Raw genomic sequence first — 15784 nt, 5'->3', positions numbered from 1 at the left:
TGGCCTTTCAAATGGTAATCCTGCATAAACTGCTGTATCTTTTTTGAACCATTCCAATTGTTATCTCCAAAAAATACTTTATTGAAATCCAATCCCTTCATATCCAGTTTATATGGCAAGGGAAAAGACCAAGATGCGCCCCCTCCACTATCTTGGAGAAACATACCTTAACATACCTTAAGCCTCACTTCACCTTTTTACTATTATTATATTTCTGCTCTCTTAGACCAGTCATGGTACTGGTGAAATTCTGATGCACAAAAAAGGGTTTCAGGTAGGACATTATTGTTCAAGGCTGCTTAGAGTAAAATTCTTTGAGCTGTCATTTCAAGGGAGGACCTTGAAACTACAGCTCAAAGAATTTTACTCTAAGCAGCCTTGAACAGTAATATCCTACCTGAAACCCTTTACCCAGCCATTATAGCCACAATACATGCCTCCATACACTTACTAAATGTCTTTCAAGATCTCTTCCAACTAAATATATTCCTCTCCCCATATACCTTATCTAAATCTACATAAATGGCAACAGCTTGGCATCCTTCACATAGGGGTCATCTTACAATGGTATTTTTTACATACCAAACATGAGCTGCCATTGTCAGAATTTTATAGATCTATTCACAGTGAAAGGGGATATTTCACTCTTTTACAAGCTATTGAGTGCTTTTTTCAACTTTACCAAAACTTCAGCATTCTCTAATTGGGAACATTGAGGAAGAGGCTTCTGTCTGAGCTGCTTGTATAGGCAACCGGCAGGTAGAGATGCTGGCTGCCATAGAGGCTTCAGCTCCAATAGCCCCTACATTAATCTGGGCCTGTGTACATGTATACCCTGCTTTAAGTAAATGTGCTTAGTGATGGGATCTGCATGCAACACCAGCGATGACATATGTACAAACACCCTAACATGATAATGCTGTTTCCAGCAGGCTCGTTGTTCTGTCCTCCCTACATATTTCTCTGTGTGTAAGTCAACATGCAGCTAAACCCTCTGCAATAAGCCAGAAAGTAATTGTGAAGCTTTATTAACAAAGCAGGGTGGGGTGAAACTATTAAGCAAAAACAGGAAACAAATAAGAAGTACATATAAGCAGTGTAAGAACATACAGTACAGAAAACACAATGAATAGTTAAGCTATAGATGGCAGAAAGTCCAACGCTACCAGCAATGCCTAAAGAGGGGATGCAAAGAGATGAACAAGTTCCAGTCCAATGTGCTCTGATAGCTGCCTCCTTCTCTTCCAGTCTCTAAGATGGAGTCTGAGCTCCCAAGAGGCATCTCTTTCCTTTCTCTCAGAATTATGGTAATTTTTATTAACTCTTATCTAAACAGTCTCTAGTTTCAGCAAAACAGTAAATTAGTCTCCATCTAGTGGTCAAATTTGATATTGCAGGAAGGAATATATTCCCCTGCTGAAGGCAGAGCATTCCTCTTCAGACGTCCTTATACTGTGCACAGAGACCTCCATTACTATTATGTTTACCCACATTTACCCACACAGAGCAGTTGTCTTGAAAGGTCCATGTACCATCTGCCTTTACTGTTGCTGCCCACATCACTATGGACATGAGAACCTCGGAATGGCAGCAAGCATTGGAAACTTAATGGAGTAGTAAGCCCTGTACATAACATAAATGCAAATTATGTATTTCCAGGAAAGGAATTCAGATGACTAGAAAAGTTCAAAATTAATAGTCTTGGTACTAACTGCATAAAATCCTCTCCTATTACAAATAATACGAGTAGACCTGTAAAGACAATTGCAAAGTTTTATTACATTTTAATGAATTGCCATATACTTCAAATTATAGTTTCTGAGTGTTTTTTTTTTGTTTCCTTTTTAATGTTTTTAGGACAATGCCAAAAGTGAAAAGTGCCCCCAAGGGTAAAAAAATAACCCTTACAGCTGCTAAGAACTCCATACGAATTACATTTGATGGTCGTCGAAGGTTGGATCTGTCTAAGATGGGAATTGCAGTCATTCCTAAATGCTTGTTGAAGCTCTGTGATGTGGAAGAGCTGGATTTAAGTCGAAATATAATACAGAAGGTGCCTAATTGGATACAGCGTTTTCAGAATCTTCGTTTCTTGGATCTGCATAGCAATCAGATTGAGAAACTTCCAGAATCTATAGGACAGCTTCAAAATCTTCTTCATCTTAATGTTAGCAACAACAAGCTGACAGCAAAGGGTGTCCCGATGGAACTGTGCCAGCTTAAGAATCTTCGGCAACTTAATCTTGGCCTTAATGCTATTGATGTTCTACCAAATACAATAGGTGCCCTTAAAGAACTCAAAGAGGTAGGTCTTTTTGATAACAATTTTACTACAGTGCCCCCCAGCATCCTTAAATTGCCAAAATTAAAGAAACTGAACACCAAGAGAAATCCCATATTGCCAACAAAAGAACAACTGGAGGCAGAACAACAGGAGGCCATTCAACGTGTTGCAAATCTCTATCTTGTAAGTGAGAAGAATTTGTGCAGCCCCTGTGTCACTAAGTGTCAAGCTGAAAGAAGCAAGCAGAATAAACTGAATAATATCGTGATTCCTATGTTAAAGAAACCTCTCTTCACAAATGTGCTAACTTCAAATTCAATAGCCAAAGAAATCCAAGATTATTAAATCAACATTAAAGTGGTTGTAAACCTTTACATATACCCAGTGAAGTGACTGGCCCTAGGTGATGTGTAGAGATGAAACAAATCATCCTACATACCTATTTATCTACAGCAGTCTTTCCCCTACATTTATTCAAAGTGCAAAATTTACACAATTTCTCAGCTCTGAAAAACAGGGAGCAGGGAGCTGAAGTTACATCAGTGAAGATAGCTCTGAGAGCTGATTGAAAGTAAGGAACAACACCCCCTTCACACAGTACACTGGAACAGAGCTGAAGCTGTCAATCACAGGCTGTGCCCTCCCCATCACCATTTTTCTCTTGGTGTCAGGAAAACTCAACAGAAGTGACTCATGCTTATAGCTAAGGAATGAAAGATCTGGCAGAAATTACACTTAGTGCTCTGGATTGAGAAGCGGGCACTATAGAGGGATATGATTTGTTCATATTTCATGTCTGAAGAATACAGCCATTTTAAATTGGCACTCTATACCAAAGTACTAAAGTGTACAAGTCTGCAAGGAAAACTGTTATCTAGATAAGCATATAATCATACAAGAATCCTTTGGTTTTATTTTCAGACCAAGAATGCAAGAAAATTTTGTGATCTGAGTTTGATGCTTCATGTTATGTGATGTAATTAAAAAAATAAATAAATAAATAAAAAAAAAATATATATATATATACACACACACACACACACACACACAAAATTAATCCCTTCATGACATCTTTGATAGAATAAAGATCACATGCAATATTTGGAGAAGAGTTGGTTTCTTGAGAATAGTGTTCTATAAATACAACTGTGATTAAAAAATAAACTTGAAATTCATAAGATATTTTAAAATTTCAGGTGCATGATTACAAAAATGAATACAAAACTACAGTTTAAATTTAACCTGTGGTTAATAAACTAGCAGAGTACATGTACGATTGCTCATTTATGACCAAGATGTTTACAAGCAAACCAGACGACATGTGATAGGTTTTCTTACAATTGCTTCTTTGTTTTGCAGTCAACCTAGCCAGTCTTGATGATTTTTGGGGGGGGACAGTTAGTACTTAAATTTTTTTTTAATGATAGTAAAATTGTGAAAATTATGAAAAAAGTGATTTTCTGGGGATTTCGACCCCATAAAAAATTTAAAAGATGAGGCACAGTTTTTTTTCTGAAATAATTTTTAAATTTGCCTGCAATAAAATACCAAATTTGCCTGTTTTTTTTTTCAAATTGTGGGAAAAATATAGAATGTAGAAACAATTGTGTAAATATTAGATTGTATTTTAAAAAAAAACTTTTTTTTCTCACACAATGACATAACATAGGCCCTATATCTGAAAATGTTAACAGAAATGTTAGACTGTGAATATTTTGAACATTTGTAATTAATGTTTTTGTTATATTAGATTTGCTTGAAATTAAGGCAAAAAAATTAAAGTTTTTAGTTTTAGTGTGTGTTTTTGTTTTCATTTACTATGCATATACTAAGTAGCCAATGATGGCTTTAAAATACTTTATACATTTATTCCTTTACATGAGCACATCACATAAGTATTTCTTAGTTATATGGTGTGAACATGACAGGGCCTGGAAACAAGGAAGGGCATTCTGGTGTCAGTAGCTGAAAACTGGAATCTTTGTTTTTGTTTGTTGGCAACAAATTGTACTTGCAGTGGCTTAGGAGTGGCAGGATCCTAGAAACTACCCAAATTACTCTGTTTAGAAAAGTAGACTCCTCAAGGGTTTTGACAAGAGATAACTTAGACTTTGAACCACAATTTGTCAGAATGCAATTGTCAGCAAAATTAGGTAAAACATTTAAATACAGCATGTTCAACAAATGTAGGCTGAGGCCACTCCTTATCCTTTATTTGCCTTGGCTAGTTGGTAGTATTCTGGGATATGGGGATATGATTTCACCTCTACTTTGAGCAGTGCCAAAAGCAACAGGTCATATGCTATCAAAAAAATCAAGTAAGAATTAAAACTAAAAAACAATTACACTGTAAAATCTACTAGTTTGGCAAACTTGGACTAGCTGACGGGCAGTATGGTGGCTGAATGGTTAATACTCAAACATCGGTATGTTGGTCAATGGGAACAATGCTTCTTACACTTGTGGTCAGTTGGAAAAATTACCCTACAGATGCCAAAAAGATCAGTGGTGTCAGCGGTTACTTATATGAAAGGCAGAAATTGCTCAACTGCTGGAAAAACCCTGGTTGAGAAAGGCTGGTCTAAGAGTTTAATTCCCACCAAGGACTTTTAAGCTTTTGCCACCCGGTCAATGGCCGTTTGGCGGCCGGCAAAATCCCTCAGCGTTGCGGGTGGACGCCATATGGCGTCCTCCAAGGCATGCGCAGTTTGCGCGCCTGTAGAGCCGTGCAGCGGCGTGATCTGTCACCGGCCGTGTACCTCGGACACGGCCGATGACAGATCTGAGTAGCGGCCCCCGTTGCCGGTACCATGTGACCTGCTGTGACCAATCACAGCAGGTCACATGACAGTTGTATACAATGGATGGCTTCATTCATGCGCATGGGCATAATTCCTGAGGGTATAATTCCTGACGCAGCCATGAAGTAAACCATAGCCTTGTCAGCTAAAGGGGAGCAGTATATCCAAGACTCAACCGCATGGTTTTACCGCCTCCAAGCACACATGTGAAAGAGTCCTGAATGAGAAAAAAGAGAGAATGAAGACCATGGAAGGAGTAACAACTGCAAATATACCACTGGAAGTGACCTCTGTGCTCATTCTCTCTAACCCCTTGCTCTACGCCCCCTTCTTTTCCTCCCCCTCTTTCCCTCTTCCTCTTTCCCTCCTCCCTCTCCCTTCTTCACCCTTTCACTCTATTTGTAGCTGCTGACTTTTAATTTTTTATAACTGACTGGAACTCCTCTTTAAATAGGAAAGTGTTGCAACCTCTGTCAGGATTTTATTGTAGTCGGTTTCCATTTTGCAGATTTTCCCTCACTTCCTGTCTGGTAAAAAGTTGAGGGAAAATCTCTACAGGAACTCCAGTTAGCTGTAAAACCTGTCAGGGTTTCTAACCTTTTCCTATTCTGTTTCAAAAAAAAGTTTGATAGACAATTTTTATGTGGTAGCTAATCAGCTTGTTCGATTAAGCCGTAATAGAAAAACCTTGATGCCGATTGGTTTCTACACCAGATTTTGCACTCTCCAGTTTTAGAAAATCAACCCCGCAGAGTCTCTGTAAAACACATTTTCCCATATTATTACACACCTTGTCTGTGAGTTGTTGCATTTAGTAGGGACATCGCTGAACATATGCCCCCTCCACCTGTCCAAGCGTACCTCTGTCACCTCACTCCCAGTGACAGAATGGGGTCCCACCGTGCACTACCTCATGCATGCACTTAACTTTTTCTGCTCTCCCGTACCATGCATCTAGGCTATGGGGTCTCTATCACGGGTTCAGTCCCCCTTGCTACTGGAGGCCCTGTTGCCACGCCAGGTACCACACTTGATAGGCTGCTGTTCGCTTTCCACCACTCATTGGTTACCCGTGGCAACTGCTCTCTTCCTCCACACCTTCTGCCGAGTAAACCCTTTGTAGTGGTCTTGCTTCTGTACCCCATTCAGGCCCTGTTTTCATAAACCAGAAACCACCATACACCCCTTTAAAATAACTTCAGACAAGGCTTTGGATCAGTTTTAGAACTTTACTAAAAACTATGTTGTGGCTGCCCAGGCATACCTGTAAAGGTGCAAGTCCATAAGTGGTCCATTGCTGGTAGATTCCTAGGGAACTCCGATATTTTGTAGGTATAACAGCCTAGTGTCCCATGCGTAGACGTCTTCTGTATGGACCTGGCCTTCCCCCTATTTATATATGGACTGTGAAGGAAGGACTCAAAAAGCCTGGAAACCCAGCACCCAAACGCTTAACCCCTTCCCACCCTGGCCAAACTAGCACACAATATGCCCCTTGTAGATGCCTACCTACATGCGGGCTAAATCCAGCCCTCCAGGTTATTTCATGTGGCCTTTGCACCTCTCCTGCAGCTTCAGCACCCCCCTCATCTCCACCCACACCTTGTCACAGCAGTCAGCAGCAGAGAAAAGGACAGAACTACTCCACCAGATCCTCTAACTGCACCATGCAGCTGCGAAGAGGCTTATCTCTGTCCCTCCTCTGTCTCAACAGATTAACTCCTCCTACAAGTCCTGTGCTTCTCTGTGCAGCCGCAGCACCCCCTCATCACTTTCTTTTCTGGTCTCAACATTCAGCTCCAGGAAACAGACAGCTAATGTTGTGAGCTATACTGAAGAAAAAAAAAAGATGGCAATTGCATTTAAAAATCAGCACTGACATACAATTAGTATTCTGAACAAAATTAGTAAAAAAATTAATAAACCGAGCCATTATTTTCAATTGATTTTCATTCGTAAACCGAGAATTACGTCAACAGAGGCATTCGTAAACCGATGTATATGCTGTTCTTTTTTTTTTTTTGTATGCAGCCTCTGGACTGAATGAAAAAAAGAGAAGAAATCTCTGCCAGAAAAAGTGTGTGGTATGCCCACCATTAGAATATACCGCCCTGCATCCACCCACTTCTAATGGTGGGTACACATTAGGTCACACTTTGCCACATTCGCCAGTTCCAAGATTGTACAAATTTCTAAATAGTGGCACGCTTGAATAAAAATTGTCCACGTATAAGTGGTACCCCATATGGGAAAAGGATGGCCCCAAGTCCCAAACTATCTTGCCACTACTCCCCATGTAGTCTGGGCATCTGGGGGGGCTCCACGTGGCTATCTTTTCCCTCGAAAATCCAAACAATACTTGTGCTCGCCACCGCACCAGCTTATACTACACTTATGGGACTCGCCATGTCGCCAAGTCATACTGCAGTCAGGGGCGTATTTGCCTAGGGTGGCACTTTTAAGGGGGACGGCGGGATGCCACTGCCTCCCCTCCTTCCAACGGAAGGGACATTTAGTACAGGGGCGGGCAGGGGGCTGAATGTCTGACTCCGGTCCCAGTCCCACGACGATCCAGGAAGTGCTGCTGGAGGAGGGGTAGAGAGGTCCACAGGTCTGGTGCCTGGACACGATGTGTGGGCGGGACGACACCCTCTGCAAGCTCCGCCTCCTCGCAGGTGATTGAGCGCCAGAACTGTAGCTTAGGAAAGGCACACAGGCAGCCAATCACCTGCGAGGAGGCGGAGCCAAGCGGCATCGCGAACATCGAGTGAGGAAGCGGCCAGGGTGAATGAAGGACAGCTGACCCCCCGGTAAGTGTGCCGTGCAGATGGTGCGGCTGCAACCAGGTATGCTGGCTGCAGCAGCACCTAGGCTGGAGCAGGGGTCAGCAAGTTAAGTGTCATTGGTGTCAGTGGGAGGAATAGTGCCCCATCGTTGGTGCCAGTGGGAGGAATAGTACCCCACCATTGTTGTCAGTGGGAGGAATAGTGCCCCATCATTGGTGTCAGTGGGAGGAATAGTGCCCCATCATTGGTATCAGTGGGAGGAATAGTGCCCCATCGTTGGTATCAGTGGGAGGAATAGTGCCCCATCGTTGGTATTACTGGGAGGAATAGTGCCCCATCGTTGGTATCAGTGGGATGAATAGTGCCCCATCGTTGGTATCAGTGGGAGGAATAGTGCCGCATCGTTGGTATCAGTGGGAGGAATAGTGCCGCATCGTTGGTATCAGTGGGAGGAATAGTGCCCCACCGTTGGTGTCAGTGGGAGGAATAGTTCCCCACCGTTGGTGTCAGTGGGAGGAATAGTTCCCCACCGTTGGTGTCAGTGGGAGAAATAGTGCCCTACCGTTGGTGTCAGTGGGAGAAATAGTGCCCCACCGTTGGTGTCAGTGGGAGAAATAGTGCCCCACCGTTGGTGTCAGTGGGAAGAATAATGCCCCATCATTGGTATCTGACACCAATGATGTAGCACTATTCCACCCCCCACTGACACCAGTGATGGAACACTATTCCTTCCCCCACTGATACCAATGATGGAACACTATTCCTTCCCCCACTGACACCAATGATGGGGTACTATTCCTCCCACTGACACCAATGTTGGGACACTATCCCCCCGCACTGACACCAATGATGGGGCACTATCCCCCCCCCCACACTGACATCAATGACGGGGCACTATTCTTCCCCCCACTGACATCAAGGATGGGTCACTATTCCTCCCCCCAACTGACACCAAGGACAGGGCACTATTCCTCCCCCCACTTACACCAATGACAGGGCACCATTGGTGTCAGTGGGAGGAATAGTTCCCCACTGTTGGTGTCAGTGGGAGGAATAGTGCCCCACCATTGTTGTCAGTGGGAGAAATAGTGCCCTATCATTGGTGTCAGTGGGAGGAATAGTGCCCCATCGTTGGTATCAGTGGGAGGAATAGTACCCTATCGTTGGTATCAGTGGGAGGAATAGTGCCCCATCGTTGGTATCAGTGGGAGGAATAGTGCTCCATCGTTGGTATCAGTGGGAGGAATAGTGCCCCATCGTTGGTATCAGTGGGAGGAATAGTGCCGCATCGTTGGTGTCAGTGGGGGGAATAGTGCCCCACCGTTGGTGTCAGTGGGAGGAATAGTTCCCCACCGTTGGTGTCAGTGGGAGAAATAGAGCCCCACTGTTGGTGTCAGTGGGAGAAATAGTGCCCCACCGTTGGTGTCAGTGAGAGGAATAATGCCCCACCGTTGTTGTCAGTGGGAGGAATAATGCCCCATCATTGGTGTCAGTGGGAGGAATAGTGTCCCATAATTGGTATCAGTGGGAGGAATTATTATTATTATTATTATACAGTATTTATATAGCGCTAAAATGTTTGCTCAGCACTGGACATTATAATAGGGGACAGAACATGAGACAATACAGGAACAAAACAAAACACGAGGGGGTCAAGGGCCCTGCTCTTTCAAGCTCACAATCTAGGAGGGAGGGGATAGTGGTACAGGAGGAAGTGGCTGTGGGGGATGGAGTGGTAGGAGGAGTGGTGGAGATTGGCTGTTAGGTGAGGGCGGGGTAGGCTTCCCTGAAGAGATGGGTTTTTCCGGGGGCGCCTAAAGGTGAGGAGGGTAGGTGACAGTCTGGTGGATTGGGGTAGTGAGTTCCAGAGGATGGGGGAAGTCCTGGAGAAGTCCTGCAGTCAGGCGTGGGAGGTGGAGACCAGGGAGCTAGAAAGTAGGAGGTCTTGTGAGGAGCGAAGATTACGGGTAGGATGGTATTTGGGTATCAGGTCGGTGAGGTAGTTTGGGGCAGCGTTATGAATGACTTTGTATGTCTGTGTTAGTAGTTTGAATTTAATGCGTTGGGCAATCGGGAGCCAGTGGAGGGAATGACAGAGGGGGGTGGCAGAAGCGGAGCGATTGGTAAGGTGGATGAGTCTGGCCGCTGAGTTCAGGATAGACTGAAGCGGAATAGTGCCCCATCATTGGTATCAGTGGGAGGAATAGTGCCCCACTGTTGTTGTCAGTGGGAGGAATAGTTCCCTACCGTTGGTGTCAGTGGGAGGAATAGTGCCCCACCGTTGGTGTCAGTGGGAGGAATAATGCCTCACCATTGTTGTCAGTGGGAAGAATAGTGCCCCATCGTTTGTGTCAGTGGGAGGAATAGTGCCCCACCATTGGTGTCAGTGGGAGGAATAGTTCCCTACCATTGGTGTCAGTGGGAGGAATAATGCCCCACCGTTGTTGTCAGTGGGAGGAATAATGCTCCACCATTGTCAGTGGGAGGAATAGTTCCCCACCGTTGTTGTCAGTGGGAGGAATAGTTCCCCACCGTTGTTGTCAGTGGGAGGAATAGTTCCCCACCGTTGATGTCAATGGGAGGAATAGTGCCCCACCGTTGGTGTCAGTGGGAGGAATAATGCCCCCCCCCCCCGTTGTCAGTGGGAGGAATAATGCCCCACCGTTGTTGTCAGTGGGAGGAATAATGCTCCACCGTTGTTGTCAGTGGGAGGAATAGTTCCCCACCGTTGTTGTCAGTGGGAGGAATAGTTCCCCACCGTTGTTGTCAGTGGGAGGAATAGTTCCCCACCATTGGTGTCAATGGGAGGAATAGTGCCCCACTGTTGGTGTCAGTGGGAGGAAAAATGCCCCCCCCCGTTGTCAGTGGGGGGAATAATGCCCCACCGTTGTTGTCAGTGGGAGGAATAGTTCCCCACTGTTGTCAGTGGGAGGAATAGTTCCCCACCGTTGGTGTCAGTAGGAGGAATAGTTCCCACCGTTGGTGTCAGTGGGAGGAATAGTGCCCCACCATTGTCAGTGTGAGAAATAGTGCCCCATCGTTGGTGTCAGTGGGAGGAATAATGCCCCACCATTGTCAGTGTGAGAAATAGTGCCCCATCGTTGGTGTCAGTGGGAGGAATAATGCCCCATCGTTGGTGTCATTGGGAGGAATAATGCCCCATCGTTGGTGTCAGTGGGAGAAATAATGCCCCACCGTTGTCAGTGGGAGGAATAATGCCCCACTGTTGGTGTCAGTGGGAGGAATAGTGCCTCACCGTTGGTGTCAGTGGGAGGAATTCACAGACTTTCATGAATGAATGAACTGCAAGTCCCAACAGCCTTAGCGACTGTTGGCTTGTAGTGTGAAATGAACTACCATGGTGCTGTGGAGCGCCGTGGTAGTTCATTAAATCTTCCTGTCAATATATGTGCATGGTCATATATCCTGTACGGGCCAGCCAAGCAGATATTCTGACAGATCTGCAGGAGACCTGCATGGCATCAGAGATCTGCTGATCGCTGATGTAATGCTTTCCAGGCTCTTTCAAACAAAAATAATGCACATTTTTTAACCTGCCAAAAAAAGTGCAGTTTTTTTTTGTCTAAGAGATAAACGTATCCTTTAAACACTTATCTTTGTATTTTTTCTGCAATTATTCATTTGTGCATTTTGGTTTGATAATATGTGCATATTTTATTAGATGTTAGGAATGAACAACACACTGTATGTAATGTTATCTATTTATAGCAGCGCAGCATTCTATTATTTTATTCTATTATTTGTGTCATTTGGAGGAATAATGCCCCATCATTGGTGTCAGTGGAAGAATAGTGCCTCATCATTGGTGTCAGTGGGAGGTGTGACGGATGCAAGATCGCTGCCACCAATATGTGACCAACACGGCGTCAGACCCCTGACCTTCTCACCAAACTCATGACCGAAGGACTGGCCAATCTGAAACCGTGATGTCACGTGCGTAACAATGCCACACCCAGCTGCACCCTGCACAATGATTTTCCAGCTAATTGGACCACAATCTATGTACCGGCAGCCTGAGCAATTGTTACTGGGTCAGGTTAATTACGCAATTAACCCTTCACACTGCCACCACCTCCTTTTTGTAGAGAGAAAGAGGAAACTCGGCGATATCAGCTATAACACTATAATGGTTGAGATAATTGTCTGTATAACACGGTCACCACAGGCCGGTTATACAGAGGGGAAAACAAACACTGTAGCACTCTTTTTAGAGGCAGGAATTCATAAATTACAATTAAGAACTATAGAAACAGTTCAACACTTCCAGAAGGAAAGATTTATTATTAAAAGGTAAAAAATGGTGCAATAAAAATATTTACAGAAAAAAGATGTAACCAATATATATATAAATATACAGAGAACAACAGCACAGCAAAGAGATAACAGAAGGAGGTTAAAGGGTTAAAGTACTTGCCATTAAGCCTTGGATTTAAGCAGATCAAGTTTCAGAGAAGAAGGGTGCTTTGATCTCCCTCTGTTTCAATGGTCAAGGGGAGAATTCTTCAACTTACTCTCTTAGGCCTGACAGCCCATTTTGTTTCCCCCAGCAGGGGGTGTCTCTAAAGCTAAGGACCAATGCCTCATATAGGGAGGGGTGGTCTGGACGGATACCTCAATTAGAGCCAAAATCTCTCATACTCATATTTTGGCGCATAACTTTCCATATGCATAAGTGACATTCCACCTCGCGGGTAGATTATTATGCAGACACGTCTGAGGATTTATTAGATATGAATTATGAAATTATACACTGAATGGTTCCCGAGATCTACTTTTCTGCTTTCCTATTGTCTTGGAAATTCGCTTTAACGAATTTCTCCTTACCGTGAGTACTCGCAGTTGGATGCGCAGAAATCCCCCATAAAGCTGTGCGAATCTCGCTTACCACGACTGCAGCTTAGCCCCAAGATTCCTGCGCCTCCAACTGAGTTAGCTTCTGTTGAGATGTGGGGAATTGGAGCTCCGTTACCTGGAATAATCACACGACACTCTCAGGTTGCTGTTGGAATTCACATAGAGGCAGTTTTCATTCTCAGCCTCTGGTTTTATTACAAACACACACATGCCCCCCACATGAATAAGGTCAATCCCCTCCCACAGGACAATGCAATGGGGAGTGCCTATACACAGGATGTACATCCGATTGGAGCATAGCCTTTCCTAATATCTACCACTGGTCCACCCCCCCATGAGCCCTCTGAGGTCAGCAGACTTCCTCCCCTTCCCCCCATGAGCCCTCTATGGAGAGCATATTTCCTGTCCTAGCTCCTAGTGATATGTAACTTCTATGTACAAGCATCCCCCAGGCTAAACACCAGTCTGTATCTGGATGGGCCCGATACGATCTTTATTAAAACACATCCATCCAGATACAGTTTCAGGTCGGTAATGGGTTGTAAGATATACATGAGCCTACACGCGGAGTTCACACCGCTTGGCGCCTTGCGCTATGAAGTCCATGTGGTACTATGCTGCTGATATGTGGATACAGGCCCGCGGCCTACCGCCGGCGGCATTCACATCGAATGCCGTGGTGGTATACACGCCGGTCTATAAGCGCAGATCTGCCATCTCATCCATTACCGAGCTGAGTACTGTAATACATACATTGTACATGCGCATGGCCCAATTGCAGCCTTCAGAGCTTTAATTAAGCCACACGAGAGACATATGAATAACACTCATATATGACACATTTAAAGTTCAACCAACAATACAAAATTTCCATGACACTATGTATTCGAGACAAGGAGAGTGACCCATCAAATTGTTCGTCTCCTCTTAGCCAATCTGACGATATGTCTGGTTTTTATGTAAGTCTCTCATATTCCAAGATATGAGACATAGGGGAAAAATGGATTTTGAAAAGTGGTTATCTGGTTCGTGCTTCGCTGAAATGCTTTGAACTCCTGGGAAAGCTTGCCTTATCTTATACGGGGTGTTATATGGTGCAGCTCGCCCAGACAGCCAGGCACCTAGCTCAAAAATGTTTTATAGCTCTGGGGTTCCCTGCTGTGCCCTAGCCTGTGACACTTTTAACACACACACTGCCATATGTCACTGTGCCTCTCAGAGAGGGAAGTATGAGGGGAGAAAATGGAGATTCTTAACAAAATGGAGGCTACGTCCTGCCTCTGGTGCGCACGTTCCCCACACCTCCCCCCTCAGATGGTTGCATGGGAGGGAACTACAATTTCCCTCCTGATGCAACCTACCTCTGCCCAGAGGTTCACCTTTGGTCGACCTGGTACCGCTGCACTGTGGGAGAACCAAGTTCCGTCTGAAAAGGAAGCTGTTCCCCCCGGCAACACTGCTGTGCCCACCAAGTGAGTGGTCACGGGTGAGCACCAGTCGGCTGTGGCTATCCTAATATCGTGGCGACTGCCGGGGTGCCCACCTGTTCACAAAACACTTCGGTTCAGGGGTGTCATCTGTTAACATATTAATATGTAGCTTCTTGTCGAGGTAGAGAAGGAGATTTCCCTCTCCCATCTTCCTCCTCAGGCCTAGGACTACATACAGTTGCAAGAAAAAGTATGTGAACCCCTTGGGATTACGTGGAGTTTTGCATGAATTGGGCATAAAATGTGCTCTGAACGTCATCTAAGTCACAACAATAGAAGAACACAGTCTGCTGAACATAATACTACACAAACATTAGATGTTGCCATGGTTTAATTGCACATAACATGTAAACATTCACAATGCAGGGAGGAAAAAGTATGTGCGGCCCTAGCTTAATGACTTCTCCCAGAGCTAATTGGAGCCAGGAGTGAGCCAACCTTGACTCCAATCAGTGTGATGATATTGGATGTGTTGCTGACAGCTGTCCTGCCCTTAAAAAACACACACCTGTTTTGGGTTTACTGGTTTCAAGAAGCACTGTCTGATGTGAACCATGCCTCGCAGAAAAGAGCTCTCAGAAGACCTACGATCAAGAATTGTTGACTTGCATGAAGCTGGAAAGGGTTACAAAAGTATCTCCAAAAGCCTTGATGTTCATGTGTCCACGGTAAGACAGACTGTCTACAAATGGAGAAAGTTTAGCACTGTTGCTACTCTCCCTAGGCGCGGTCGTCCTGTAAAAATGACTGCAAGAGCACAGCGCAGAATGCTGCATGAGGTAAAGAAGAATCCCAGAGTGTCAGCTAAAGACCTACAGAAATCTCTGGCACATGCTAACATTTTTGTGGACACATCTACAATAAGGAAAACATTAAACAAGAATGGAGTACATGGGAGGACACCACGGAGGAAGCCATTGCTGTCCAAAAAGAATATTGCAGCACGTTTGAAGTTTGCAAAAGAGCACCTGGATGTTCCACAGCACTACTGGCAAAATATACTGTGGACAGATGAAACCAAGATTGAGTTGTTTGGGAAGAACACACAACACTATGTGTGGAGAAAAAAAGGCACAGCACACCAACATCAAAACCTCATCCCCACTGTGAAACATGGCGGAGGGAGCATCATGGTTTGGGGCTGCTTTGCTGCCTCAGGGCCTGGACGGATTGTTGTCATTGATGGGAAAATGAATTCCAGAGTTTATCAAGACATTTTGCAGGAAAACGTACGACCATCTGTCCGCCAACTGAAGCTCTGCAGAGGATGGGTGATGCAACAGGACAATGACCCAAAGCATACAAGTCATTCAACAAAACAATGGCTGCAACAGCACAGAATACGCCTTCTGGAGTGGCCCAGTCAGAGTCCTGACCTCAACCCGATTGAAATGCTGTGGTATGACCTTAAGAGAGCGATTCACACCAGACATCCCAAGAATATTGCTACACTGAAACAGTTTTGTGAAGAGGAGTGGTCCAAAATGACTCCAGATCGTTGTGCAGGTCTGATCTGCAACTACAGGAAACGTTTGGTTGAGGTTATTG

General features: G+C 44.6%; 1 protein-coding gene across 1 annotated transcript in view; it reads left to right on the top strand.

Moving 5' to 3' along the window:
* Window positions 1-4078, top strand: part of LOC149441905 (leucine-rich repeat-containing protein 18-like) — a 208481-nt gene extending 204403 nt beyond the window's left edge. Inside the window, exon 2 of the mRNA XM_089656774.1 lies at window positions 1858-4078. Coding sequence (XP_089512900.1) covers window positions 1862-2629 — 768 coding nt within the window. The 5' untranslated portion in view covers window positions 1858-1861 and the 3' untranslated portion in view covers window positions 2630-4078. The remainder of the gene's footprint in view (window positions 1-1857) is intronic.
* The last annotated feature ends 11706 nt before the right edge of the window (window positions 4079-15784 follow it).

This window comes from Staurois parvus, unplaced genomic scaffold (assembly GCF_062004578.1).
Source record: "Staurois parvus isolate SC_StPar_1 unplaced genomic scaffold, SC_StPar_1.0 ptg000937l, whole genome shotgun sequence".
NCBI lineage: Eukaryota > Metazoa > Chordata > Amphibia > Anura > Ranidae > Staurois > Staurois parvus.
Note: the sequence above shows the minus strand (reverse complement) of the source record. Positions and strands in the feature narration are given on the sequence as shown.